This window comes from Acinonyx jubatus, chromosome A3 (genome assembly GCF_027475565.1).
Source record: "Acinonyx jubatus isolate Ajub_Pintada_27869175 chromosome A3, VMU_Ajub_asm_v1.0, whole genome shotgun sequence".
Taxonomy (NCBI): domain Eukaryota; kingdom Metazoa; phylum Chordata; class Mammalia; order Carnivora; family Felidae; genus Acinonyx; species Acinonyx jubatus.
The window spans coordinates 5,140,103-5,168,091 of record NC_069388.1 but is presented as its reverse complement, the minus strand read 5'-3'; the positions used below and the strand labels follow the sequence as shown (position 1 = coordinate 5,168,091).

At 54.8% G+C, this 27,989-nt stretch overlaps 1 protein-coding gene across 1 annotated transcript; it reads right to left on the bottom strand.

Moving 5' to 3' along the window:
• Positions 1 to 18,159: 18,159 nt before the first annotated feature.
• On the bottom strand, positions 18,160 to 27,422 carry ANKRD60 (ankyrin repeat domain 60). The gene is made up of 4 exons (XM_027046715.2): positions 27,080 to 27,422; positions 22,605 to 22,735; positions 21,011 to 21,176; positions 18,160 to 18,574 (listed from the first exon to the last, which is right to left on the bottom strand). The coding sequence occupies exons 1-4, from the start codon at positions 27,420 to 27,422 to the stop codon at positions 18,273 to 18,275; spliced, it is 942 nt and encodes a 313-aa protein (XP_026902516.2). The 3' UTR covers positions 18,160 to 18,272.
• Positions 27,423 to 27,989: the final 567 nt, after the last annotated feature.

Genomic DNA, 27,989 nt, shown 5'->3' with positions numbered 1-27,989 from the left:
GTCTTAGCACGGCGCCTGGCGCAGAGCAAGTACGCATGGCAGCCGGAACAGCCCTCGTGACTTTAACACTGAGAAAGAAAGTTCCGCCGGCCCAGAGTCTGAATCAGAGAGGGAAGGAGAACAGGTGAGCTGCACCGTCACGTCGGAAGTAGCAGCCTCCCTAGAAACTCTGTAAGACGCTGGGCCCAGTCAGCACTGCTGGGGACCCCGACAGCATGACAGGAGCGCTCAGGGTCTCGTCCTCCCCTCCCCCGCAGCCCAGAGACGGTGGCCGCCGTGGCAGCGCCCAGGGACACCAGCAGAGGGCAGTGACGGCCAGCAGATAGACCCGTTCCGGAGGCCATGTGTGACAACCTGGAATCCCCCAGAAATGTCTGGGCTTTCCTGGGGACCCAGGTGGCAAGGGCACATCTCGCTGATACTAGGCAATGAAAGTGGCCCCCCCCCGGACACCCCCCCCCCCCACCGGCCAGTGAGACACGGAAAGGTCAGGCCCACGAGCAGGACTCGTTCGTCCTGTTTGCAGAAGGAACAGGACTAGAGAGGCATTGGGCTGGGAAGGATCCAAAAACACAGACAGCACAGACCCCGTGGAGATCAGCACTGGGTGCCACCCAGCCGCCAGCCAGAGGAGAGCTCGCCTCCCCCATGGGGGACGAAGACAGCAGCCCCTGGGAAGGGGGGGGAAAGGCCTTGGCCTTGCTCCTTCCCACCTGAGGGTCGTGCAGCCCGTCTGCTTCTCCCAACACCCGACAGAGAATTTCTCTGTCTTTAAGTCCACAAACTTTCAGGCGTTAACTCTCTGCCGGCTGCCTTAAAGAAACACGGTTTCACGGAGATAGAATTCACGTACCGCAAAGAGCACCTATTTCAAGTCTACGATTTCAGTGTGTTTATACAATTCAACGGTTTGGGGTATTTTTACAGACTCGGGCACCCATTGCCATAATTTCATTGTGGAGTGTTTTTGTCACCCCAAAAAGAAAGCTCCATTCCCGGGAGCGGTCACCAGCACCCCCCTCCGCCACGCCCCCTCTGCCACGCCCCCTCCAGCCACGCCCCTCCGCCACGCCCTCCTTCAGCCACGCCCCCTCCGCCACGCCTCCTTCCCAAGCAATCACTGATGTGTTTTCTGTCTCCGGGTTTGCCTGCACCGGACATTTTATACCAATGAAATCCTACAATATGTGGCCTTTTGTGACACGCTCCTTCCACTGCCCGTCCTGTTTCTGAGGTTTGCCTTCTAGATGCCACCATCCCCCCACAAAGACACCCATGCGGGGTCAAAACAGCTGAGATGCTGGCCTTTCCTTCATGCAGCTCCCCGCACTGAAACGGAAACGGAACAATGATGGCGGCGTAAATAGTTCGTTGTGACAAGTAAGGGAGTAGGTGGGGTCAACCTGACGACGACAGCCAGAAAGAGCGTCCAGGCAGAGGGAACAGCATGTGCAAAGGGCCTGATGAAGGGAGCGAATAAAAGAAGTCGCGGAGGAGAGGAATGTGGCCCAGAGCAAGACCCACACGAACTTGGTGGGGCAGGAAGAGTCTTGAGGCCTTCGGTGGGTCGGGAGTCTTGACTTCCTTTGAAGAGCGAGGGCGGGGGAGGGGTCATGGAAGGTCTGCAACAGAGGAGAGATATCAGCACAATTTTGCTTTCAGAGACTATTCTGAAGGCTGGGAGGAGAAGGGAGGGCAGCAGGGAGACACGAGACACTGCCCAGCGGGATGAGACTTGGTGGTGGGGCCTGGGACAGCTGTGTCACAGGCCTTGGAGACGGGGCGGGCACGGGGGCCACAGAGAGGCCGGGGCCCTGGGCGGGGCACCGTCCGAACAGTATTCCGCACGATCTGGGGACAGTGCAGCTGGTGGCTTCCAGGCCTCAACCTCCCTACCGAAAGGCGGCTCGGCAATGAACTTGCATACGCGGCTCATCAGCCCGTGCGCGTTGTCGGGTAATTTAAAGGGCATCTGGCCCGCTCCTCCAAGCGGCTGCCACCTCACTATTTCACATCATCAGCAAACTGGTACCGTCGTAAAATGACGCTCCGCTCCCAGTCGATGCCTGAACCTTAAACGTTTGCTGTAACCAGCGCCCCTCGTGCCTGCTTTAATGCCGGGGGTGATTTGAGATCCCGCTTCTGCACGGCAGTGCCCCCCACCTCCCAAGTTCCCGGGCCGGCCTCGCTGCAGGGCAAGCCAGAGTCAGCATCCAAATGACCAAGCCGAGCCGAGATGTGCCGGACCCTCTGGACGCCCTAGGCACGCTCTCCCTTCCCAAAGGGGCCCCCATCCTTGCTCCCGGAGCGCCCCGGCTGGCCCTGACCTCAGGACCCCCTGGGAAAGAAAACTTTCACCAACTACGAAGGCTCTGCGTAAACCCGAGCAGAAACGGGCCCTGGGAAGGGGGGGCGAAGGACATAGGTGCCCTGTATGAATTGTGTCTTACTACTCTAGGATCAGGGTCTAAACCAGATCCTTATCTTTTGGTCTCCGGACATATGAAAACAGGATGTCGGGGTTTCTTGTTCCCAAGGATTTAGCAAAACTTTTGCTTAAAAAAAAAAAAAAAAAAAAAAGGAAAGAAAAAGAAAAAGATTCCAAAAGGAGTTTTTCCTTCCAGAAGCAGGGTCATGGGGTCTGAAGCCAAATATAAGAGGTCAAGGCCTTCTCTCTTGAACTTTCTCTGGCAAAGGCTCAATAGAATCATATCCGCTGGTTCTAATTCTAAACTTCCTGGAGGAGGCGGACGGCAGGACGCCTTGCCCAATCCATAGCCTTTCTCAACATAAATCACCAGCAGGTCACGGCAGCAACAGTTATTCAAATATTATTTGCTGTCTCCGTGTTTCCCCCCCCCTTTAAGCAGACTTAGAAATAAATGCCTTTAGGCAGGGAGAAACCTTATCAAAAGCTCGAACCAGTTATCTGGTACTGAATGCCTTCAGGCGCCCACAAGTTGTGTAAACTGGGTGGCAGAACTAGGGGAAAGCGGTAAGGACTGGGGTAACCTTAGAAAGGAGCTCAGAGGGGCGCCTGGGTGGCGCAGTCGGTTAAGCGTCCGACTTCAGCCAGGTCACGATCTCGCGGTCCGTGAGTTCGAGCCCCGCGTCGGGCTCTGGGCTGATGGCTCGGAGCCTGGAGCCTGTTTCCGATTCTGTGTCTCCCTCTCTCTCTGCCCCCCCCCCCCGTTCATGCTCTGTCTCTCTCTGTCCCAAAAATAAAAACGTTGAAAAAAAACTAAAAAAAAAAAAAAGAAAGGAGCTCAGATACTGGGGTCCTTGGCCTTGCCAAAGCCTCTTGTGACACCCCGGCCCCCAAAATAGGTACACGCGTCCTGTGCCATCAGGCCATGTGAGGACCGAGTGTCCTAGAACCACTGATTGATGACCTAAGCTCAGTTTACAGCAGTCCAAAAAGATGAGCCCCCCCCCGCCGAGTCAAAACTTCAATCTACCTCCGAGGAATATTTTCCCTTCTGCTTCCTCCCCCCATCATGAACCCTCTCCTAGGGTGGGGAGCAAGCATTTGGTGCCATTGCCTCTGAGAAGGGGTCGGGGGGGGGGGTGTTGGGCTGTGATCTGCAAAGAGGAGGAAAACCAGAATCGGTTCTCGGCTTTGGGATGTCAAAAGTCTCATCCTCAGAGAAGCGGGGAGCTATCGGGGATTGTGGAACTGGGAGCAGTTCTGGGGAGAAAAATAGGCTTCGTAGAAAACTGACTCCACCTCATCCATCCCTGACATGGGCGAAGTTTCTCCAGGAGAGGATTGCTAGGGGGAGGGGGTCCTCTTTTCAGGAAGAAGCCCTTGGGAAAAGGACAAGGCCCTCACAAGGATGCAGCTTGCCCAGGGTTTCTAAGGCACAGAGGACACGAGCTGCTGTGGCAAGAAGGAGGGGCAGCAGAAGGGTGCTGGCTCCCCACCAGGGGTTAGCCCCAGGATGTCATGGGAGTAACTGGCTAGGGTCGTGTGGCCTCCCGGACCCCCAGGTTGCTCCAGATGGTAGGGGAGCAGCTCAATGATCCCACTGTCCCAGAGAATAGAAGGGAAGTGGCCCAGAGACAGCGGGAGCAGGCAGGACCCTGCAAACATCCAAGGGAGGGTTTAGTGATCATCTGCATGGAGCAGAGTCTGAAGGTCAGGCTGGACCACACATGTCCGTGGAGGCCAGCTGCCCAGCCCTGATGCCTACGTGTGCCACAAATGGCACAGAACAGAATTTTTTTTTTTTTAAGTTGCTTTCCCATGTCTTCCGGTTGGAGGGCTTGGATCAGACACTCACCAAGCCTGGTGCTGAGGTTTCCCTGAAGCAGTGCTATGTTTGTGCAAAAGGGGATGGGAAACTTCTGGGAGAGGTGCTCAACTGGTAATGCACATGCAAATGTCCTGGGGTTTGTTGAAACGCACACTGACTCAGCAGGAACAGAGATCTGTGTGCCCAACACACTCCTGCGTGAAGGCATGCTGCGTGTCCAGGGAGTATACTTGGAGTAACGGAGTTCTAGAAGGTGTGGAGGGAAGACCCACATCCTGGAATGCACTGGAAGCCCGGCCAAAGCTCAAACTCTGCCTCACTGGGGGCTTCTGGTACATTCTCTACCTGGGAATTAAAGTTAGCTGATAGGGGCGCCTGGGGGGCACAGTCGGTTGAGCATCCGACTTCGGCTCAGCTCACGATCTCACAGTCTGTGGGTTCCAGCCCCACATCGGGCTCTGTGCTGACAGCTCAGAGCCTGGAGCCTGCTTCAGCTTCTGTGTCTCCCCCAGAGAGCTCTGTCTCTCTCTCTGTCTCTCTCTCTCTCTCTCAAAAATAAGCATTAAAAAAAAATTTTTTTAAGTTTAAAAAAAAAAAAAGGACTCGGGGGGGGTGCCCGAGTAGCTCCGTCAGTTAAGCAGCCGACTTTTTTTTTTATTTTTTAAGCATCCAACTCTTGACTTCAGCTCAGGTTTTGATCTCTGGGTCTTGAGTTCAAGCCCTGCGTTGGGCTCCACGCCAGGCATGAAGCCTGCCTAAAAAAATAGACAAAATAAAATAAAATAAAATAAAATAAAAGGACTCCAGACAGAGCAAGCACACGCAGTGACCAGATGAAGAGAGCCCAGTGTGGAACGGCTGTAACAGACATTTGGGGGCAACTGGGGCGATCCACACACAGACTGGCCGCTAGGCACTTTGCTCAGCTGGCAGACGGCCCCTAGAGATGCCCTGCGACCTGGGACGGGTTCTTACGTGCAACGTGCCTCTGCGGCTGTGAACCCTGAGAGGGGGAGTTACCCCGACCCCGTCGAAGCGTGACGCTTCTCATGGGGGCAAGGAGGAGGGTGTGCCCACGAGAGAGCAGATGTGGCCACGAGCGGCGGGCAGGGAGATGCCACGGGCAAGGAGGCCACGAGCCAAAGCGTGCAGGCGCCTCCGGAAGCTGGAAAAGGCGAGGGGGCGGACTCCCCGCTAGACCCTCCGGGGGGAGCCAGCTCTGCGGACACCTGGAGGTTCAGCCCGGTGGACCCGTTTCAGGGTTCTGACCTCCGGAGTGGAAAAGTAACGAGTCGGTGCTGTTTTAAGCCCCTGCGTCACTGTGGTCGTTTACGGCGGCCACGGCAGCCGCAGGAAGAGACCACAGAGGCCACGGGGAAGCTTTGTTGGTCTGTTAGGGCATCACAGTGGCACTGCCCGTGTCCTCAGAAGACGCAGACCACGCGGTTCGGGAGCGTGCCCGTGACCCTGGCCAGACGGCTCTACGGAGGAAGTGGATGCGGCCACAGTGAGCAGCTGCGGTCAGATCTGCGGGTTCTATTGTCTTCGCGCTTGCTTATTTGTTGCATTTGAGAAAGAGAGAGAGAGAGAGAGAGAGAGAGAGAGAGAGCATAGGGAAGAGGGGCAGAGAGAGAGAGAGAGAGAGAGAGACAGAGAGAGAGTCTCAAGCAGGCTCCACGCGGTCAGCATGGAGCCTGACCCGGGGCTCAAACTCACCACCCTGGGCTCGTGACCTGAGCCGAAATCAAGAGTCGGATGCTCACCCCAAGTAAGCCACCCAGGCGCCCCTGTTTGCTTCACGCTTAGACTTTTCTGTAATAACGAGGCGTTAAAAGCGTGGCTGCAGGACAGGCTCCGCCGTATCCGTATCCGGGGACCTGGGCCTGGGTGGGAAGGGGGAGGGGCCTCCGCGGACCCCTGGGCCTGCAGGAAGCGGTAGCCCCTCCATCCCTGGGCCTCTCGGAGGGCCCGGCTCCCCCCGAGAACTTCCCCTGGGGCCCGCTCCCCTCCCTGCCCCACGGTCCGCCAGACCCTTCCCTTCCACACGTGAACCGGGCCCCCTGGCTCCCGGCTTTAAAACAGCACCTCCTGGGGCACCGTGGGGCCAAACTTCCGGAAGGAGCTGTCCTCACCCGCAGGCCCCTCTCCTCCAGGTTGGCTGCCGGCTCTGCAACCGCGCTGGCAAGGAGTCCAGTCCCCCGCGTGCCACTGAAGGTGGCCTTGTCAGGGACACTCATGGTGCCACGTTCTCTCTCCACCGCCAGCTGGCTGGGCTTCTCCGCAGCTCTTGGCTCCAAAGACCACGCCCTCCACCCTCAGAGTCTCCCCCCTCTGCACCCCCCTCCCCCAGCACCTGCTCTCCTCCTTCTTTGCAGCCTCCCCCCCTTCCCTGAACTCTCTAGGAGCCCCTCAGCTCCCTCTGAACTGCTGCTCTGTTCCATCCAAAGCCTCCTCTCTCTGTAGTTTCCTCTTGACTCCACCTGCTGGCTGACAGCCCCCTGCGACCCCCCCCACCCCCCCAGCCATCTGTGCCCGACGTCCCCGTGGACCAGTGGTCGATACCCCCCCACAGAGCCGCAGGGGTGGGTGGGGTGGAGGATAAGTCCACCTGGAACCTGTGAGTGTGACCTTCTTCGGAAAAAGGGTCTTTGCAGATGCGAGGAAGGGTCTTGAAGCGAGATCGTGGAGTCGAGTGGCCCTAAACCCCATGACAAGTCCTTATAAGAGAAGCGGGCACAGACAGACACACAGAATGAGGCCGCGCAGAGACTGGAGTCGGGGCAGCGACGAGCCGGCGGATGTCTGGTCGGCCGTGCTGGTGCCTTGACTTGAGACTTCGGGCCTCCAGAACCGGGAGAACCACGGAGTCCACAGCAGCCCCCGGAAACGAACGCCCCGGCAGACACAGAAGCGCCCGTGACGGTCGCGACAGCCCTTCCCTTTCCTCGGCTTTCCCCTCCTTGGAAAACAGCCTCACCACGCACTGGACGGCTCGGTGCTCTGTCTCTGACCCTCGCGTCCCCCCCATTCTCAAGCTCCTATATCCGGAACCTGCCATCACAACCCGGTCCAGCCACCGCCTTCTCTCACCTGGACATCAGCAACCTATTGGCTTCCACTCTTGCCTCCCACAAACTAGTCTCTTAAAACCGGCAGGTAGCTCACATCATCCCCCCTCCTGAGCCTTCAGTCACTCCCCCTTGCTCTTGGAACAAAATCGAGACGAGGGCGTCTGTGAGGGAGTAAGACATTGGCCCCAAGTCTTCACCCCTCTCGGCATCCAGCCCCTGCCACGGCCTCATCAGGGGTGGGGTTAATTTCTCGCCCCTTGACTTGAAACTTGACTTGCCTGTTCTATGATCTGTTGTCAGGGGTCATCATTTGGTGGCTCTGAGCTGGTACCTCCAAGGGGCTCCACCAGTCTGGTGACATGGCAAGACCATGCCCAGCCAACCTGCTCGGCCAAGGAGGGTGAGAGGCCTGTGGGGCAGAGCGGCTCCAGCCAAGCCCAGCCCGGAGTGGTCAGACCCCAGCTGCCTCACTGACATGTGAACGGGACTCTGTCACCCGGAGTCCTAAGTGGCTCCACAGCATGGCCGTGCCAACGGCTGACTGGGACAGCCTCTGAGGCACCAGTCAACTGGCCCTGTCTCCTCTGCTGTGTTTGTTGGACCACGGCCCCCAAAACGGCAGGTTCCTGAGGCAGGGACGGACTGGCTTTGCCACGGTTTCTCAGAACGTCGAATAGGATGTCTCCTGCTTTCTTGGAATTTCAGCTGAGGAACACGGCTGCAGACAGGAAGTGAGGTGTCCCCATCTTCCAAAGAGAGGCACTTATCATTCAGGTGACATCCGTACTTGCTAAGCGACGGCCAAAGCCACCTCAGAGACCCACACCCCGTTCCAAAGAAAATAGCCAGCCGCTATTTTCCAGAAGGTTAGAAACTCAGCACGGGGAGTGAGGATCTCTTTGGAGGGAGTTGTCCTCCTGTAGGGGGCTCTAGGCATCTCCCCCACTCTCCCCACCACCGAAAGCCAAGTGAAAAGCATCTAGAGACACCTTGACAGGGTCTGGGCTGTCCCAAGGGAGACTGGCATCTCACCCACCCCGGGGAATATTTACCGGGTTAGAGACCTGGTTCATGGGAGCAGACCGTACCATACTTCAAGAGTCTGGGAGGAATACGACAAGGATGGTTTTCCCAGGGGCCAAGCGAACACATAGGAGGCAGGCAAGGGGGCAGGTCTCATCTTGAAAGCCTCCCCCTACCCAAGAGTCTTGCCTGCCCGTGGGACCCACAGAGGCCAGGTGGTGGACAGTCAGAGGGAGGAGGGCGGGTTTTATGAGGTCAGCAGGGGGTCACCACTGTGAGAGTCACCACTGTGAGCTGGAGGGGGTCTCCAAACACCTATTCAGTGCCCGGAAACCCCAACAGGGACTTTTGGCAGCCAGGGGAGAGTCACATGCCGCTTTCTGCCTTCGCCCTGCAACCCCGGGCCCACCCCGCAGACATCAGAAACAGCCGGGCAAGTGGGCAGGAGTGGGGGACGGAGAACGAAGGCACACAGCCCACGGCCACCAGCAGAGCCCCTGGCAAGCCTGGGTCAGCCCTGAGCCGGCAGAGGGGGCTTCCGGAGATTGCAGTCTCTATTTGCACCAGGCTGGGCTTTTAAAGATTTGCAAAAGATCGCTGTTGACTAAAAGCAGAAAATGGACAAAGGGTCTGGTGACTGCTCAAGGCAGGGAGGGGAAGTCGATCGGGCGGGTGTGCAGGGCAATAGTGGGGCAGCAACGAAACCATTGCCCATGACCCCCAACCAGAGGGGCCTAGAGCCCAGAGGAACTTTCTAGCACCTGAAGTTCCACCACCAAATGTGTTGAATGCACATCAGACACCTCCCCTATCGCTGTCCGAAGTCTAACGCTCAAGCTGCTGGGTACCAATTCATTTCTTTTCAAAGGAAGTAGCTTTGTCTACCCAAGCCTCTGTCTCCCCGGGGTGGAGATACTAAGACCTCCCAGGGTCCTTACAAGAAGCAAGTAAGATTATGGGGCGCCTGGGTGGCTCAGTCAGTTAAGCGTCAGACTTCAGCTCGGGTCATGATCTCACGGTTCGTGAGTTCTAGCCCCGTATCGGACTCTGTGCTGACAGCTCGGAGCCTGGAGCCCGCTTCCGATTCTGTGTCTCCCTCTCTCTCTGCCCCTCCCCTGCTTGTGCTCTATCTCTCAAAAATAAATAAATAAATGTAAAAAAAAAAAAAAAACTATTTTTTAAAAAAAGAAGCAAGTAAGATCCTTTGTAGGTCCGGCAATAGCAAATCTGATACATTTATTTCATTATTTCAGTACAATTCCTAAACCACGTGTGAGGTGAAACAGGTAGGAAATATATGGCAGTTTGCTACCGGGGGAAGTAAATCATAAAGTTCTTTGAAGATGTAATTTGGTAAAAAATAACGCCAGTGTGGGTTCATTTCAGGCTCAGCCCTTCTCTGCAGGCTGGGGCATATATTTTGATTGGGGGGGTGGGGAGCGGGGAGAGATAACATTGAGGATCCTGGGTTGCAACCTACCTAAATTAGCAACACTCCTTCTTGCTTTTCTTGTTGCAGCCCCTCCTTGATGATAGAGACATTATTTAAAACGTTCATTAGAACTGCAGGGAGGGTCCTGGACTTTTCCTCCTTTTGGGGGTTAAGAGAAAAATGGAATTTATCTCTAAAGCTGGCTGGCTCTTATCCCTGACCCCTCGCCCATAATTCGTGAGGCCCTGGAGGAAGAATCTTTGAGCGGGAGCACCGTATTTCTTTCTGAATTCTTATGTTAACTGTCCGCGAAAGTTCTAGTTACATAAAGTTAGGTTTTTAAAACATATTCTCTATACTATACACAGATCAAAGCAGCATGAAAGAATCAAGAATGGAAAGCCCTTGGGGCATAATGGTCTCGGGAGAGGAGAAAATGAAGGAATGCAACCCGGTCCACAGTTTCTTTGGGGCCCCTGAGGCGCTCAGTCTGGATCAAAGGACGTTGCCGGCGCCCAGAGTTGATCCGCGGTCTCGCTGCGACACCTGCTGGCCGCCGCGCCCGCCCCCTTGAGACGGCAGCGCTCAGCAGCGCCACCTGGCGGGAGCGCCCGGCCGACGCTGGGAGGCGCTGGGGAACCCCCAGGGGCCTGTCCCCGAGGTCGCCCCGAGGTTTGATTACCTGCTCCTCCATCCGGAGCTCTGCGCTGCCTGGTGGGGCCCAGCAGGGCTCTGGGTGAACACTCCTGTAATGCTTTGAAAATGAGAGCCAGTATTTTCTGCGTTTTACAAACAGGGAAAGGGGGTCTTGGGGGGGTAACCAAGGGCACAGCCACCAGGCAGGCTGGTTCGCCGCTGGAGAAGAAGCGTGGCCTGGGATCAGAGAGGTTAACACCGTCAGGTGCTTGTTACCACCATGACCTAGGTCAGGTACCTTCACGCTGCCATTTATGCGCTGTGTGACCCTGGGCAGGTTGCTGACTTCTCTGCGCCTCAGTTTCCTCAGTGCAAAAGGAGCACGGACTAGACTAGGCTCAGGGCCACTCAAAGCCAGCATCTCTGGGTGTGTGTTAGAACTCTCGGGCTCTGCCCCCGACCCAGTGAATCCAGGGCTTCTGGGAGGTGGAACCCATCAATCTGTGCCTTTATAAGCCTGCCGTGTACTGATGCATGCTTAAGGTTGAAGACCTCTGACTCTCAGGATGGCTGAAAAGGCTCAATGAGATAATGCATGCAAACTGTCTGGCCTGGGATAGGTGCTCAATAAATGATTACTCTCTCAAACTTCGGAGAGCTCCTATGGCGATTTCTCTTCCCTTCAATTTTTTTTTTTTTTGGTATGTTTTTAATTACAAATGTAACATGTGCCGTCAAACACAGAATTACCTCATGACCCAGCGGTTCCCCTTTTAGGTGTAGACGCAAAAGAATTAAAAACAGATCCTCAAAAACCCTCATACACTCATGTTTACAGCAGCAGCAGCATCCACAAGAGTCAAAGGCGGAAACCACCCAGATGCCCATCAACTAATGAAGGGACAGCAATCAGGTATTATTCAGCCAGAGATAGGAACAAAGTACTGACACATGCTATGATGTGGATGAACCCCAAAAACATCAGGCTAAAAAGCCGGATACGTATTGACTAGATTTAAAAAAAAAAATTTTAATGTTTGTTTTTGAGAGAGACAGAGGGAGCCCGAGCAGGGCAGGGACAGAGCAAGAGGTAACGGAATCCGAAGCAGGCTCCTGGCTCTGAGCTGTCAGCCCAGAGCCCTCCCTGGGGCTTGAACTCACAAACCTTGAGTTCATGACCTGAGCCGAAGTCGGACGCTTTACTGACTGAGCCACCCAGGCGCCCCATATCGACTCGATTTATATGAAATATCCAGAATGGGCAAATCCAGAGAGACTGGAAATAAATTGGTGATTGTTCAGGGCTAGAGGGAATGGGGAGATGGGGGAAAGGCTGTTCGTGTGAATGGGTCCTGTGTTCCTTTTTAGGGTGATGGAACGTTCTAGAACTAGATAATGGTGATGGCTGCACCCCACTGCAAACGTGCAAAACATCATTAAAGACAAATTGTACATCATGTGTATTTCACCGTAATAAAAAAAAAAGAGAAACACTGGCTGTAGCAATTTCGAGATGTAAAAAGCAACCTCGCTGCCCTGAAGTAGGCAATCGTAGGAGCTAGAAGATCTTTGACATCATTATTTTTGCTCAAGTAAACGTATATGCACATTTATTGGAGGTGCCTTCTTTTTAAAATTGTAACTCAATGATCTCATGCACGTCTCCCCGGCAACCTGCTGTTTTTCACTTACTGACACATCACACTCCTCCCGGCCATGCCTTGGCCCGTCCACACAAATCATTTCTTAACTGCTGCACAGCGTGTCACTGTCACCCTCACTGGTGGGCATTTGGAGCGTCTCCGGCACTCGCCACCGTGAAGGCCCTCGCGAACATTCGCACGCCCGTCTCATTACGTTCTGGGGCTCCGTCTCTGCAGAGTGGAGGCGCGAAAGTAGGGTAGCGGGGCTGAGTCGTGGGCATTGAGAGCACCTGTTGTGGGATCGTCATGCTGCAGGGTCACCGGAACCGAACGGCTCCCCCGTGCAGGGGAAGAGAAGCCACTTCCCAGGTCCCCTGCCCACCCCCCACCCCCCCCACCCAGGTCCCGGCCACCTGCGCGTGCACGCACAAGCCCGCGCCCGTCACGGCGCCAGACGTGGTCGGTATTTCTCGTCTTCCCAGTTGCACGCGGCCGGGCCCAACCTTAGGGTAGCAGGTGACTCCAGACTGAGACATGGATGTGATCTGACAACTGGCATGGTGGGCCTCGTCACGTGGCCCAGGTTTTGGAACCTGTCGGGCAGGGGTCCACCGATCCTTCGAGGATGTGAGGGGGGCTGTCACTCCCCGCACCCCCCCCCCCCCCCCCCCCGCTCAGAGCGCGCGTGTGCCCGGACACGCGCGTTCGCCGACGACCGCGGGGCTTGGGGCAGAATAGCCCGTCTGCGTGCCCCCGTCACTGAGCCCTGCTCTTGAGTTTCCAGTGCGGTGCAGGATCTGTAGCATCTCTGACATTTCCAGGGAACACAAACACCAGCGTTTTTCTAAATGTTAATGGGTTTCTGTGCCCTCTGCTGGATGCTCGCGTCGTCAGGGCGGCCCTGCGGAGGCCGAGCTGAGCGGCTGGAATTTTCCTCTCATCGCTGAGCTCTTTTTTTTTTTTTTTTTTTTTTTTGCCTCTCTCTCTCTCTCTCTCTCTCTCCCCTGCGGAACTGGCCCCGCAGTTTTCAATTCAGAACGACTTTCTAGAAGTTGCTGAGGAAGCCCTGTACTTAATACCAAAATCAGCAAGTTTCAGGGCAATTATAATCTCCCACTTTGGGAATTATTAGTTCTGGATGGAGACTCTTACTGTCTCAGGTTTGCGGAAAATTTATGAGGCTATCTGGAAACCGGGAGCGTATTGATTCCCGGTGAGTAAACATTTTAAGCAAATTAAGTGCTGGTGGTAATAATAATACTAATTGCCACTATTTTTCAAGTGTCTGCTCTGTGCCAGGCATTTAATCCCTCCAGTGATGACAGGGGCAGATTTTATTACCCAAATGTTACCGACGAAGACGCTGAGGCTCGGACAGGGGCAATTGCTTGGCCCCGGGACACACAGCCAGTGGCGGGGGAAAGTTCTAGACCGGACCCGCCAGGCTGTGAGCCCAGCCGGCCACACGGACAAGGCTCCGGGCCCTGAGCGCAAGGCTCACATCGGTCCCCTCATCTGAAAAACACGGCCAGGTCAGGATGGAGACAGTAGGGGCCTGTGACGGACAAAGAAAGCGGAGGCCTTGGGGAGGTGACAGTTTGCACCGAGGTCACACAGTAGTTAGGAGCGGAGAGAGGAATGGAATCCCGACTCACAAATATCCTGAAGACAAGCCCATGGCTTTTAATCCTAGCAAAATCTTCTGGCCTGCAGAAGCCTGCCCTTTGTGTGCATTTTTAAAGGGGAGATGAGTGGGGCGCCTGGGTGGCTCAGTTGGTTGAGCATCTGACTTCGGCTCAGGTCATGATCTCGTGGTTCGTGAGCTCGAGCCCTGTGTGGGGCTCTGTGCTGACAGCTCGGAGCCTGGAACCTTCTTCAGATTCTGTGTCTCCCTCTCTTTCCCTGTCCCTCCCTGCTCATGCGCTCTCTCTCTCTCTCTCTCTCTCTCTCTCAAAAATAAATAAACATTGAAAAATTTTTTTTAAAAAGTCATTTGGGGCACCTGGGTGGCTCACTCAGTTGAGCATCTGACTTCGGCTCAGGTCATGATCTCGTGGTTCGTGAGCTCGAGCCCCGTGTGGGGCTCTGTGCTGACAGCTCGGAGCCTGGAACCTTCTTCAGATTCTGTGTCTCCCTCTCTTTCCCTGTCCCTCCCTGCTCATGCTCTGTCTCTCTCTCTCTCTCAAAAATAAATAAACATTGAAAAAAATTTTTTAAAAAGTCATTTGGGGCACCTGGGTGGCTCACTCAGTTGAGCATCTGACTTCGGCTCAGGTCATGATCTCGTGGTTCGTGAGCTCGAGCCCCGTGTGGGGCTCTGTGCTGACAGCTCGGAGCCTGGAACCTTCTTCAGATTCTGTGTCTCCCTCTCTTTCCCTGTCCCTCCCTGCTCATGCTCTGTCTCTCTCTCTCTCTCAAAAATAAATAAACATTGAAAAAATTTTTTTAAAAAGTCATTTGGGGCACCTGGGTGGCTCACTCAGTTGAGCATCTGACTTCGGCTCAGGTCATGATCTCGCAGTTAGTGAGTTCGAGCCCCAAGTCGGGCTCTGTGCTGACCGCTCGGAACCTGGAACCTGCTTCGGATTCTGTGTCCCCCTCTCTCTCTGTTTCCCCACCCCTACTCATGCTCTCTCTCTCTTTCTCTCTCTCTCTCTGAAATAAACAAACATAAAAAGGGGGGATTAGCAAGGCTCAGAAAAGCTCACTAACACCAAACACACTTTCTCCTTGTTGGAATCAGGACTCGGAGTAATTTGCACAGGGAATCACGTTTTCAGCCTGTGTCTCAGTGTCGCTCAATGCAGTGTCAGGGCCATCGAGAAAGTCCCCCACGTTGCCACCAGGGGGAATGTCCTTCCGCCTTTCCGGGGAGCTCTGGTTGCTGAATACTCCTCAGGCCAGGAGGCATCCAGGGCTGAGATGCATGGAAGATTCAATGGCAAGGGAGAGACCCAGGCAGTGGCCGATCAAGGCGCCCACATCCGGGTTCTGGAGGATGCTGGAGACCAGGCCATTAGAGCAGATGTAGAGTAAAGTTCAGCACCTCTGTTCAGCTGCTTCTGAGACAACGGGAGCACAGCAGGGTGAACCAGAGGCTGGATGGCTAGGAGGCTGGGTCATCCCGGCCAGGCCTGGGCAGGATGTTCAAGTTATCCTCTGAGCCCCCATGGTGTGTGGGATCTCTTTCTGGGTTGTACTGCATTGACTCCCAGAAAAGATTTGAGGCAATTTACAAGTGAACGTGTGTCCAAGAAAGGGCAATTCATTATCACTCGTTCAGGGCAGGGGAGAAAGTAGGAGGAGGGGTATTTGCTCCCGCTAAGCATCCTGGCAGGCGAGGAGACTGGAAACGTAGGGCTGGCCCCGCTGGCATTTTCTGCTTCTAATGAGTCGTGCATTTCTCCAGAGGGCTCCCCAGCCTGCACTGGTTTCCAGGCTGACGCGAGGGAGAATGACAAGGGGAGTGTAACTGGATATTATACCCACAAGACTAACCAGAGCTCCTTTCCAAGAGGTCCCCATCCTTCGACACAAGGGAGGTCCACCTGGGCGATCACGGACCACAGTTCCTTCACCGCTGAGGACCATCCCCCAGTCCCCTGGGCCAAAGAGGATTTCAGGGCCCCACAAAAACGCTTGAAATCTACCCCACAAAACAATTTTTTTCTGTTAGTTCCTAAGTATGACCAAAAAAAAAAAAAAATCAAAGGCTCAATGAAATACCTACAAAATATAACACAATTGTGACCAATCTCTTCTATGGCCATGAACATATTTTATTCAATGGGTGATACAGGCTTGTTTGTATATAAGAAGCCGTACGCTAAGAATGTCTAAGGGGCGCCTGGGTGGCCCAGTCGGTTGACCGTCCGACTTTGGCTCGGGTCATGGTCTCACAGTTCGTGAGTTCAATCCCCACGTCGGGCTCCGTGTTGCCAGCTCGGAGCCTGGAGCCTGCTTCGGATTCTGTGTCTCCCTCTCTCTCTGCCCCTCTCCTGCTCTCTCTCTCTCTCTCCCAAAAATAAATAAACATGAAAAGACTTTTTTTAAAGATTGCCTAAAATGAAGGCCCCTGGGACATGTGGGAGCGCACAGATGACCCCTGCCACAGACGGAGCAGAACGTTAACCACGGAGTTTGGAACTTGCCCCCTTTCTGGCCACGTGTTTAGTTGAATTGGGGGCATATGAAGATACAGGGCCTGCCTCCAAAGTTTTGGGGACAAGTGTCAGGCAGTTGGCTCTGCTAACAACAAAGACAGCAAAACAAAGCCGCTGGCAAACACATCACTTTGAGTAATGCCACTTGTTACGTTAAAAGGGTCCCCAAGTCGCCCCGCCAACACCTCATTAGCTAAATGAATTGACCCATTGGATGGGGTTATTTAATATGTGTCTACTGGCTTTGGAGAACGTCTGCCAGAAACAAGATCTCAGTTTTGACATAGTTGATGCTGAGCTGTATTTTTTTTTTTTTTCTGACGATTATTTGTCAAACAGATTGCTGAGCCGGGTACGGCCACGTCTCCTGAGTGGAAAGCCACATCGTCAACACAGATCTTCCTTGTTATGACAGCGGGAAATGCAGCCAATTAATTTAAAAGCCGAATCCGGTTATCGGGGTGCGCGGCGGAAAGAAGGGCAGCCGGGATACGGGGCCGTTTTCCATCACTTTACAAACAGAACTTCCACGGTCGGGAGGCCAGCGTCACACAGGCCCCAGAGGTATCAGACTATAGGGCTTTAGAGAAACACGCATAACCGCGCGGTGGGAGAGTGGAGGGTACCCATCGCCCAGCAAGACCCACGGCCGTCCGGCCTGTGGCTTCTGAGCCCTGCGTGTTCCAGGAGCCATTGGTGGCTTCCGCCGTTTTCCTCAGTGAAACGAAGTTTGGCGACGGGAGGCAGTTCCACAGGCGTGCCTCAAATCTGCTAGTCCTTCTGTACCACGCCACCATTTTTAAAAAATTCAGGCCAGCCCTTCAAGATCGGGACTCATCTGGGGCGCCTGGGGGGCTCGGTCGGTTAAGCATCCCACTCCAGCTCAGGTCATGATCTTGGCAGTAGGTGAGTTCGAGCCCCCACGTGGGGCCCTGTGCTGACAGCTCGGAGCCTAGAGCCCGCTTCGGATTCTGTGTCTCCCTCTCCCTCGGCCCCTCCCCAGCTCACGCTCTGTCTCTCAAAAATAAATAAACGTTAATTTTTTTTTTTTTTTTTTTAAATCGGGACTTATCGTATCAAAACGCTCTGGAAAGATCTAGCAGCCTTTGGCTCACGTTTCCTCTGGAGCTGAGTCGTGGCGCCCCCTTCAGACAGGGGTGTGAACGTCCGCTCGCCCTGGTCCCCACCTTCCCCTCTTGCTCCTACTCCGGGCTCAGACACGTGGCAGGCTGGGTCCCCTGCAGGTGCACAGCCCTTGCGAGGTACGGAGCCTGGAACTAAGCGTAGGAAGGTTGGTGGTGCTTTCGCGGTTCCAGCAGGGAAAGGAGAGCGGACCACCGGGGGCGGGACAAAGGGAAAGAAGGTGCCAGCTCGGAGTCTCTCCTCCACGAGCTCATCAGCATCCTTTACGCTGTCTCCTCCAAATCCAGTGGTGACACATCGCCTTCAGCAAGACTAGGAAGGCACCCCGTGGAGGACGTGTCTGGAGAACCAAGCTCTCTCTGCTCTTGGCCCCCCCTCACTTCTCCACCCCTCAAGCAGCAGACCCCTCAGAGGCGGGTCAGGAAAACTTCCGGAACCTCGCTAGCTTGGGCAGCACGTAGCTCCTGGGTTTTACAAGCCGAAATTCACAGCCCGCACGGCCCGCAACCTCGCGACATTCGCTGGCACTGGTTTTCTACAATGGAACAGTGCTATTCTCATTATTGCTATCGCTTCTCTTATGCTGACGCATTAGATGGTCTCCAGACGGGAGAGAAGGTAATTGGTGCCCATCACCCCAAGCAGCGTTGTCGGAGGCAACGCACAAATAGCACAAAATTAAAGGCTGGCATCAGAGGCCGCTCAGTCCGTCATGGATTCCAGAACAAGGGCAAACTCACCGACCCCCTCCCCAAAGCCGTGCGCGAACAGGACAGATGATTTAGTACCTGATTCAGAGGAACTGCCATGTTTTCTTGGCTTCCTGCTCACCGAGGGCCACAGTGGACTTGAACTCCGAACAGTGACCCAAGTCAGCTTCGACGCGCACACGTGGCCCGTGGGAGCTAAATTGGGCCCTTCTTGGAGCCAAACCCACCCTTCACCCTGTGAGAAACCTGGTTCGCGAGCAGTTTCTTCGGGTCCGTCGTCCCTGACTTTGTCATCCAGTAGAAAAGGAACATGCGCCTCTCGCTGTGTCTGCGGTTCATGCGCCGGGCGATGGACATGGGGGTCTCCCCCCTGGCATCCTTGTCGGTGACCGAGGCCCCGTGGTTGAGCAGCAGGTTTATACAGTCCAAACGGCCCATGGCCCCAGCCGCGTGCAGGGCGGTCCTGCCCATGGGGGTTCTTTGGAGACAGTCGGCTCCTGTAAAATAAGACAGCCGGCTGAGGGAGGGTCGCCCTCCGGGCCGCGAGCCTCCCCTTCGGAGTCACGTTCGAGAGGCGAAGGGCAGGAGGGGCGAGGCCACGGAAAGAAAGCTGGGGAGAATCCAAACTGCCCCCGACCCCAGCAGCGAGTGTGAGAGGGGAGGCGTCGCTTCACTGGCCCCTGAACCCGGCACCGCCTTGCCTCCAGCCTGCCCAGAGCACACACTTGCTCCAACCCCGTTTCTGACGTCCGCTACCCTTGTGGTGATTTTCTAGGTTGTCAGTGCTCTGTCTCACCTCTACCTCCCCCTATCACTCCAGCATTACCCCCACCCACCCATGCTCTGTGCCCACTCCCTCCATGCTCCAATTATACCAGGCTTCTATCTTCATCGCTTAAATACACCCTGCTCCCTCATCCTGCCCCAGGCCTTTTGCATATGCTGTCTCCTTTGCTAAAAACCCTGTCACCTTTTTCTGCGCCCCCCGCCCCGCCCCGGGCTCTCTTGCTATCCTTCATTTATTTCCTCAGGAAACCCTTCCTGAGCCCCTCTTCCCGTGTATCCCCCCCACCCCCATACGCTCAGTAGACACACCGTATCTTCAGAACATGCCATGCACGATTGACCGTGGAATTAATTATTTGTAATAATTTGCTGACTTCCCTTCACAAACTGCACGGAGGCAGAAAACACACTTGTTTTGATCACCGCTGTTTTCATCCCCAGCACGTAGCGCGATGCCTGGAGAAGACAGGCACTCGGGAAATGACAGACGATGGGCACCCTGACTCAGGGACAGATCTCACTTCGATTGAATTCCTCACCGCCTCCCGCAGATGGATGGGCTAATGACAGGTGTCCAATATGGACTTGTTGAATTGAATCAAATTCTGGGTAACAAATATCATGACACAGAAAACAAGGCGATTCAATTACATGCAGCTGACATTTCTGTAGCCAGTTTTTATGAGCTATGGCTGGTCGACGAGGTAAAGTTTTAAATAGGTTCTCCTAATGCCCAGCCTCAGCCACAGCACGGCTTTTTTGCAGCAGCTGTCTGCAAAGCCCAGAAAACTTTGCAGAGCTGGCTGTGATGTTTTAACTGGTGCTTGCGAATACATCACAGTTCCATCAGAGTGAAAATGACTTTTTATGAGCTTAACGGACTGCTGGGCTGCGAACAGCCAAGGAGGAGGCCGCTCAGGAAAACCACCACCTGCCAGACAGACACAAGCGCCATTCTGCCCAGGCCGCGGGGATACTCCCGCCCTGCTTGCTGGAAGCAGGGGGCGCAGAGGCTGGGGTCAAGGCCGCGGGCAGGAAAGAAAGGGTTCTGACTTGAGGGCAGGCTGATATGGGAGACCCTGGTATGAGGCTCTCTTCTGAGCCTCAAACCACTGACCAAACGGCACGTCACGTTCTTCCTTTTCCCCAGGAAGCCGGTGGCCTGGGCCGTCTGCAACTATTGTCTATTGTTCTCGGATGGTCGACACCTCGATCGGTCCGTGGGCCTCTTTGCCCAAAAATATCCTACGTCCAGGGAAGAGAAAGTTTACCGTGGCAGGACTATACACAGAAGCCTTTAATCCAGAGACAATGCAGACTAAGGCTTCTATGTCTGTCTTTCTTTCTTTCTTTCTTTCTTTCTTTCTTTCTTTCTTTCTTTCTTTTTTTAAGTTTCTTTATTTATTTTGAGGGAGAGAGAGAATGAGCAGGAGAGGGGCCGAGAGCCAGGGGGAGACAGAGAATCCCAAGCAGGCTCTGTACCACCAGCACAGAGCCCGACGTGGGGCTCGAACCCACGAGCCACGAGATCATGACCTGAGCCGCAGTCAGACGCTTGACCGACCGAGCCCCCCCAGGTGCCCCGAAGGTTTCTATTTCTATGGACAGAGAGAGAAGGAGCAACTTGCCCTCTGGGTGGGGGTGGGGGGCAGAAATGAAAACGGGGTTTGGGGTAAGCGTCTTCTGAGCGAAATAAATCCAAAGCCTCGGAGAAAGGAGACTGGCCAGGGACCGGTGCCGGCTTGGGGCTGGGTGCCTCGGACTGTTGCTGAAACCCAAGTTCAGGTGGGGCAGAAATAGCACAGACAGTTTGGGGACATCTCCGGCAGCGTGTCTGCTTTGGACGTAACAGGCCGGGAAGCCCTCGCGGCTGCTCCTGTGAATTCATGCCCTGAAAGCTGCATCTCTCGCAACAGAAAGACTCTTCTGGAGTCCTGGCCAAGATGGGGGGGGACACAGCCTTTAGTAGGCAGGTCCTAAGACGCCTCGGACAGACGGCGAGTGGTCCACTGGGACCGTGAGGGGTGGTGGACACAACTTGAACCCAGGATGCCATTGCCAAAGGGGCCAGAAAGCCAAGCCACTCGGTCCCCCTACCCGCACAAGACCCCAGCTCGCGGACACACTCAGCTGTCTCTCAGAATTACCGTGCTCTAGAAGGTACTGCACAGCATCTGGGTGACCTCTGTGGGAGGTAATGTACAAGGCCACGAACGCCCTCTGACATATCCATTCCTTCCTCCGCTCGCCTCCAAGATGCTTTGAATTTGCAGTTTGGTAGACGGAGTCCTCATCAACAGCAAGACAAGACAGCTGGGCAACAGAACAGAGTTACTTCAAAAGGGCACAACCTGCCTGGTGGGGGCCGGGACCCTCCCCAGGGGGAGGTTTGCTCCAGTGGCAAGTTGAGGCTTGTGGTGGACACAGAGGAGGGCAAACCCTAACTAAGAAGCCGGGACACCCCCCGGGGGAGGACATTGTTGAACACTCTATGCATGTCCAGGAAATACGCATTCACCATCAGGCAGGCTCGGGAGGCAGGAAATTCTTCCTGTCGGTGTTTTGAAGAGAAAATAACTTTTCTGGGTGTCCAGAGGAAGGTGGCTGTGGCCATTAAGGAAGACACCAGCCAACACGAAGTGGCCTCCCCAGGGGGGAGTGCACTTCTCTGGAGACTTGATGAATTCTGGCCTTCCGATCTATTTTCGGGCCCATTGTCTCTGCTAACTTTTGGAACGCTCTGAACTCCACTCGCGGATGAAAAATAGCCCCATAATATAATCATCTCATGCTGAACTAAGGCTCTGAGCACGAGAGGAAGGCTGCGGGCCCCGACAGAGAGGAACTCTGTCCTAGACCTGGGGCATCCGGCGTGGGAGCGGCCGTGGGGGGGAAAGCAGAACCCGAAAGTGTGGGAGACAGGAGGGAATCCCGGGGTTCAGGGCAAGAGCCAGAAAACCCAGGCAGGGCCCAGGCCTCGGTGGCAGAGGGGAGGCAGGGGAAGGCCAGGAGCAGGAGGAGACCGGGGAAGGACCCGGGAGGGGAGCCCCTCCTTCTAAGGCTGCTGCACACAGGTGGGGGGAGGGGGTTCCAGTCAGCCCTGGCCCCGCCTCCCCGGAGACCACCCACCCTTCCCAGATCTAATTCCCAGCAACCCTCCTGCAGCCCACCTTCCTCGACCCCTTCCCCACACACTCACGGCCTTGCATCCAAATGTGCCTTCTAGAAGGAACATACACTTGCCCGCCCCTGTCCCCCCAGCCTCCCGTCTTCACTGTTGGGCAGTCCGTCGGGTTCCCTCCTCCCTCCTCCCTCCTCCCCACTGCCCACCGAGAGCCCAGCCGAGAGCTACGCACAAGGCCTGGCAAAGACCAGGCACCTGCTGTGTATCGAGTAGTGTTGCCTTAGGGGAGGGGCAGACCCGCATTAGGACTTTCTTTGGACTACGCGTTCCCAGCTATGGGGAGCTCTTCGTTCACTGTTCAATCAGGTTTTCAACTTTACAAAATATACATACGGATGGAAAATGCACTGCCCTGTCTCCTTTGTGGGGTGGCGTGGGGCACGAGTGGGTTACAGGTGAACACCGTGAAATAGCAAACCCGAGAGTGACTGGAACCACGCAGTGTAGGATTTGATCATTAGGAGCCCACGATTCCCACGCCACCCTCCCCCACACACATCCACAGTTTACGGTTGCTTCATGAAGTATAATACCCATTTAGAGAAGCGTGAAAACACCTTACTAGGATCCCCTTCCACAGCCGCCAAAATCAGTTCTGTCCATCCATCATAATGCCAGATACATAATGAAATAATTCCACCAGGAACAACATCATGGAACTTCAGTGTGGTATCATCCATCAAAACTCCTACAGGGAATAATTTTTTCTTTAAAAAAAAAACTGGGTGTTAAAGATAAACAATTACATTGGTTAACTTAAGAGATTATCTGACCTTGGGCATCACAAAGATAATTTTAAAACCTTGAGCACCAATCTCATTTGATGACTCCACATGAGTCTGTTTGTGGTCGTTAATGCTTTTTAGAAAATTAATTTGGCTCAGCTCAAACAGAAGCGAAACCACCCCCCAAAATGGCAACAATTTATAAAATTCTGTAATTATAACTTGTTCTGTTGGGGGAAAAAAAAATACATGAGCCGGTAAAGTCATTTTATGAGGCAAACTCTAGAAATAGAACTACCTGACAGTAAACAGTACAATGTATGTGCGTCAGTCATACATTAAAGTCAAATACTAACTCTGGTTGATGTTGTTAACAGTTGGCTAAAGATTAACAATGACAGAACTCGGTTGCGTCTCTACAGCAGGGTTTCTCAATCTTGATGCTACTGACACGTCAGACTGGATCATTCTCTGTTGTGGGGGTCACCCCGGGCATCGCCAGGTGTTAGCAGCATCCCTGGCCTCTACCCACCAGAGGCCAATAACCTGCTCACCTAGTTGTGACCATCAAAAACGTCTCCCGGTGTTGCCAAAACGACCCCTGGGGGACAACTCGCCCCAGCTGAGCATTTATGGTAAGGGAAGAATTGTAATGTTGACGTTCACCGTGATTTGGCCTTGAGACGTTACAACTCCTTTGTGTTATCGCCCAGAGCAGCCCTCCACGCACAGAAAAGAATGGGGTGAGTGGATCGACTCACACTTCATAAATGCAGACTCTTTGGGAAAGAATGTCAGGGCTATAGAGGACTCTAGAACATTTGCAGCAACGTTATCTTCAGCCTACCTTTTGAAATACACACTTCCTTACGTGGCCACCTATAATCTTGCTTAGGGGTCGCATAATTTCTTTTCTCCGCGAGCAACCCCACAAGCGCGAAGTCCCAACTCTGCCAGGCTGGATTTACCATTTATTCCGAGTGGAATTCATGAGTTTTGGGGACTCGCGACTGAGTGATTACTAAGCGCCTTGTACCGAGCGCCTACGTTCTTTAACCCTCGTGACAAGCTAAGTTTGTCATCTCTGAGTGTCGGTGAGCACACGGAGGCTCCCATGGCTAGGAAAGAGTAGAGCCAGGGCTCCGAACAGACCTGCCTTCCCTCCAGTGCCAGGAGCTCGTCCCTCAAGGCTCCGCTGCCCGCCCCCCCCTTTGGTGACGAGAAACTTCAGACGGTGGATGTAAACAGGAGTAGCGATTAGCAAATTTGTTAATTAGGGTCCTGTCTGTGGTTCTCGCACAGAGGATAATCAGTCATCAGTCTTCAGCAAGACAACTTGACTTCCTAACAACTTTGAAAAAATTGAATCAAGCTGTGTTTCCCCAAGAAAGAGTGCAATTCACACATGCCGAACAGCTCGGCCATTCTCTGTTTACAGGCAGCAACTGCCTTCGGCTTAGACAAAGACTAATTATCACCAGCTAAATAAATTATTAGAGTTGACAACAGACGTGTAAGGTCGACCCTCATCCATGAATTTGCTCACCCCTTTTAGATTTGTGTCCCTCAAGGTTTTCACACACACGTGATCTCATGTAATCCTCCCTGGCAACCTTGCGGTGGGGAGAGAGGCATCGGCGGATCATTTATAGGCAGAAACCCAAATTTCTTTTATCAACGTAGTGACACCTTCTTCCCGTCTTGTTTGCTATCAACAGTAAGGACTGCAGCCGCAAGAGAGGTCAAGCTTGCAGTGGTTGCTAAGTGCTTGCTGACTGGTAGGATTGTGACATCAGTGCTAAGTCACTCGGTCTCTTTCACTGCCTCTTGGCTTTCTCGGATTTATTGCTCAGCATAGCTCATCAGTGAAAATGAATTAACAGAACGGGTGCCAGACGTTTACTGTCCCTCAGCCGCTCACCTCCTCGTTAACGTGTTAAATACACTCTGGGTTCGAGATCTACTTCTCTCCACATAAAGCCTCCGCCAGGCCCCCGGAGCATCTCCCAAACACTCCGATAGCAAAATAAATACATCGCGAAAGATGCTTCACCTATTTCAAAGAGAGCGGAAGGAAGGTATTTTTGGCCTTCAATGTGCATTTTGAGTTTCCCGAGTCCTCTCTGCCCAGAGCGGGATACGGCCCGAAGGATTGGAGAGCTAAGAGGCTCCGTGTTACACATCAGGAAACTGAGCCCCGGAAGGGCAGCGTCTGGGGGAGCGGAGACTGTGGAGACAGGCTGCGCTCAGATCTCTGTCTCCATCGCTCCTGGCCCCTGCAGGGTGCTGCAGTATGTCTGCATTACGGGCTCCTCACGTTCTCTGTGCAGCAGCCCAGAGAGTTTTTTATATCTCCGTTTCCTTGAAGTCTTTTTGCACTGATTTCAACCGGGTGGGGAGATGATGGAGCCCAGGGGCCCTGATCCTGTCCTGTTCTCGTATCCTAAACATTGTAGATACCAGGACGGGGACAGCCAGGTCCTCAGGCTGAGGGAAGGAGATCAATGGAGGGAGAGACTGGGCTCCGAGTCCTTACCCCACATGGGATCTGTCTGGATAGGGGGCCTTGGGGTCCTGATCTAGCCACAGTGAGCTTTGGGTGCTTGGTTCTGATTCCGATGGGGCTAGTTTTGAGCTCCTGATGTGGACAAGGAAGGACACACCTTGAGATTCGGGGCTCTGGTACGAACTGAGTTAGTGCCAGTATTTGGGGTTCAAACGTGGCTAGAGTTTGTTTTGAGATTTGGGGTCCTGACGAGGGCAGTGTTTGCTCTGGATTTGGGGATTCTGATGAAGGCAATGTTTGCTTTCTGTTTGGGGGTCCTGGTGTGGGAAGGGTCTATTCTGGGATGTGGAGTCCTTGTGTGGGCAAGACTTGTTTGGGGATTTGGGGTTCTAACAGAGTCCTGTGTACTGTAGCAACGCAGGGTAAGGAATCGGACAGGTCAGCCCTGGGCTTTGGGGGTCTTGAAGGCGACAGGCTCTGCTCTGCGATTTGGGGTCCCGAGATGGTCAAGGTTTGGCCTAGAACTTGGGGTTCTGGTATTGGTAAGGTTGCCTGAGGGATTTGGGGTTTCAAATACAAACAGAGCTTGCTTCGAGTCTTGGGGTCCTCACGTAGGCAAGGCTTGCTTGGAACTTCGGCTTCCTTACATGGATATAGTTGGCTTAAACATGGTTTCCTTGAGACTTGGGTTTCAGATATGGGTATGTTTGAGTTTTGGGGTCCTATGGTGGGCAGAGTTTGCCCCATGCTTTGGAGCCCTTAGGAGGACATTTTGCTTAGGATTGGTGTTCTGGTGTCATCACGGTGAGCTTGGGAACTAGCTCCCAGATGTGGGAAGAGCTCATTTTGGGTTCTGGCATCCTCACACAGACAGAGATGGCTGATGGATCGGGGTTCAAAGGCACAAGCGGTTAGAGACTGGGGGCTCAGGATTGGGCTTGTCCACTCTGAGCTTTGGGGTCATGATCTGAGAAGAATCTGCTTTGGGACTTAGGGTTCTGTTGTAAGCAGGGGTAGCTTGGGGAATATTATTTGGGGTTCAAACTTGGGCATGGTTTGCATAGAGGTATGGGGTCCTGAGGTGGGCAGTTCATCTCAGGCATTAGTATCCTTCAGCGGACACGGTTGCTAGAGGATTCAGGGTTTTGAGGGTCACAGGGTTAGCCTGGGGACCTGGGGTTCAGTCTTGGCCAAGTTTGTTCTTGGTTTGGGGGTCCGGGAGTGGGCAGCGTTTGTTCTGTCCTCAACGGCTGGCTGGAGGGCTGAGAGGATTTACGAGTCCAACATGGGTACTTGGAAGTTTGCGGTGAGTTTGGGGTCCCGATATGGGAAGGTTTGCCCTGGACTGTGGGGTCCCACTCAGGACAGGCTGTGTTTCAGGCTTCTGGTTTGGTGTGGACGCTGTTGGCTTTGGGATTTGGGCCCCTGATGGAGACACAGCAGCCCGAGGGTCTTGAGGGGTCCGGCTGTGGCAGCGCCTGTGTTGAGATTCGGGGGTCCTGACGTGGACAGGTCTGACCAGACAGCTTGCTTCAGGATTGCAGTCCTGACGCGGGCAGGATTTGTGGATTGGGGTCTTGCTGTGTGGACTGGGTCTGCCTTGAGATTTGAGGTCTAATGTGAACCTGGTTTGTCAGGGACTGGGAAGTCCTCACGGGGGCCTGGGCTGGCTTTTCCATCTGGGGTCTCCTGGGGGGGCGGGGGGGGTCTGTCCGGACACCTGGGGGCAGCACGTGGGACCGCACGCTGGGAAGGGCAGAGGCCATGCACTTGGCGAGGGAAGGGGGCGAGCGGGGGCCACCTTGGTCCAGGTACTGGAGCCGCTGCAGGTCGAGGGGGACGCCGACGACGAGTTCCAGCTCCTCCTTGAGCTCGCGCACGGTCATGTCGCTGTGGCAGTGCGCCACCTGGAACATCTCCCCGGTCTCCTCCAGCAGCACCCGCAGGACGAAGACGTCCGGGGCCTGGTCGAGTGCCAGCGCGGGGCTCCGGAGGGCCGGGGACGGCGCGGGGAGGGGCCCCGGGCCCGCCGAGCCCGCCCCCCGCCCGGCCGGCCGGCCCACGGAGGGGTTGGGGTCCGGGGCGCCCCCCAGCGGCGCCCCCGCCCGCGCCCCACCGCCGCCGGCTGCCCGCCGCCGCCGCATGGTTCCCTGTCCCCCGGCCCGCGTCCACGGCGCCCCCGACTGGCCCAGCCCCGCAGCGCAGACCGACGGCAGAGACGCCCCGCGGGGGCCACGCCCCCAGGCCCTGCCCTCCGGGTCAGTTCCTGGGTCCACCGCCAGGACGCGGGCCCCTGGTGTCCACGTCCGGTTAAAGAACAGTCCTTGCCGAAGTCGGGGCCCACCACGTGGGGTGAATAGCGCCCCAAATCCTCATCGCGGGCACCGACTACCGAGAGCTGTCAAGGGCAGTCTCCAGTCATGCTTCAAAATCCTATTCCGGGCACGAATGAAAAACCCAGCACGGCGTTAACAGGCGCCCTTCCTGCTCCCCGAGCGAGCGGAGACGCGCCGTCAGCCCCGCAGACGCCCCCGAACGCCCCCCAATTCCGGGAGACAGGTGCTCATGAAGACACTTAACAAGGGGGCGACGCCTGCTGGATGAGAAGCGGAGACGGTTCCATCGCGAAGATACCTTTCAGAGGAGCGCCGTCTGCAAGAAACCCATCTTGTGCTTTTCCATTAATTCGCCCGAGAGGAGGCAGAGTGTTC

Bases quoted from the DNA above. Each gene is read 5' to 3' on its own strand.
- ANKRD60 (XM_027046715.2), bottom strand. From the start codon at position 27,422: ATGCGGCGGCGGCGGGCAGCCGGCGGCGGTGGGGCGCGGGCGGGGGCG. The intron at 22,736-27,079 runs GTGGCCCCCGCT...TATTCCCTGTAG, and splicing joins GCTCCAGTACCTGGACCAAG to GAGTTTTGATGGATGATACC. The intron at 18,575-21,010 runs GTAATTCTGAGA...CTTATTTTACAG, and splicing joins GCAGTACCTTCTAGAGCACG to GAGCCGACTGTCTCCAAAGA.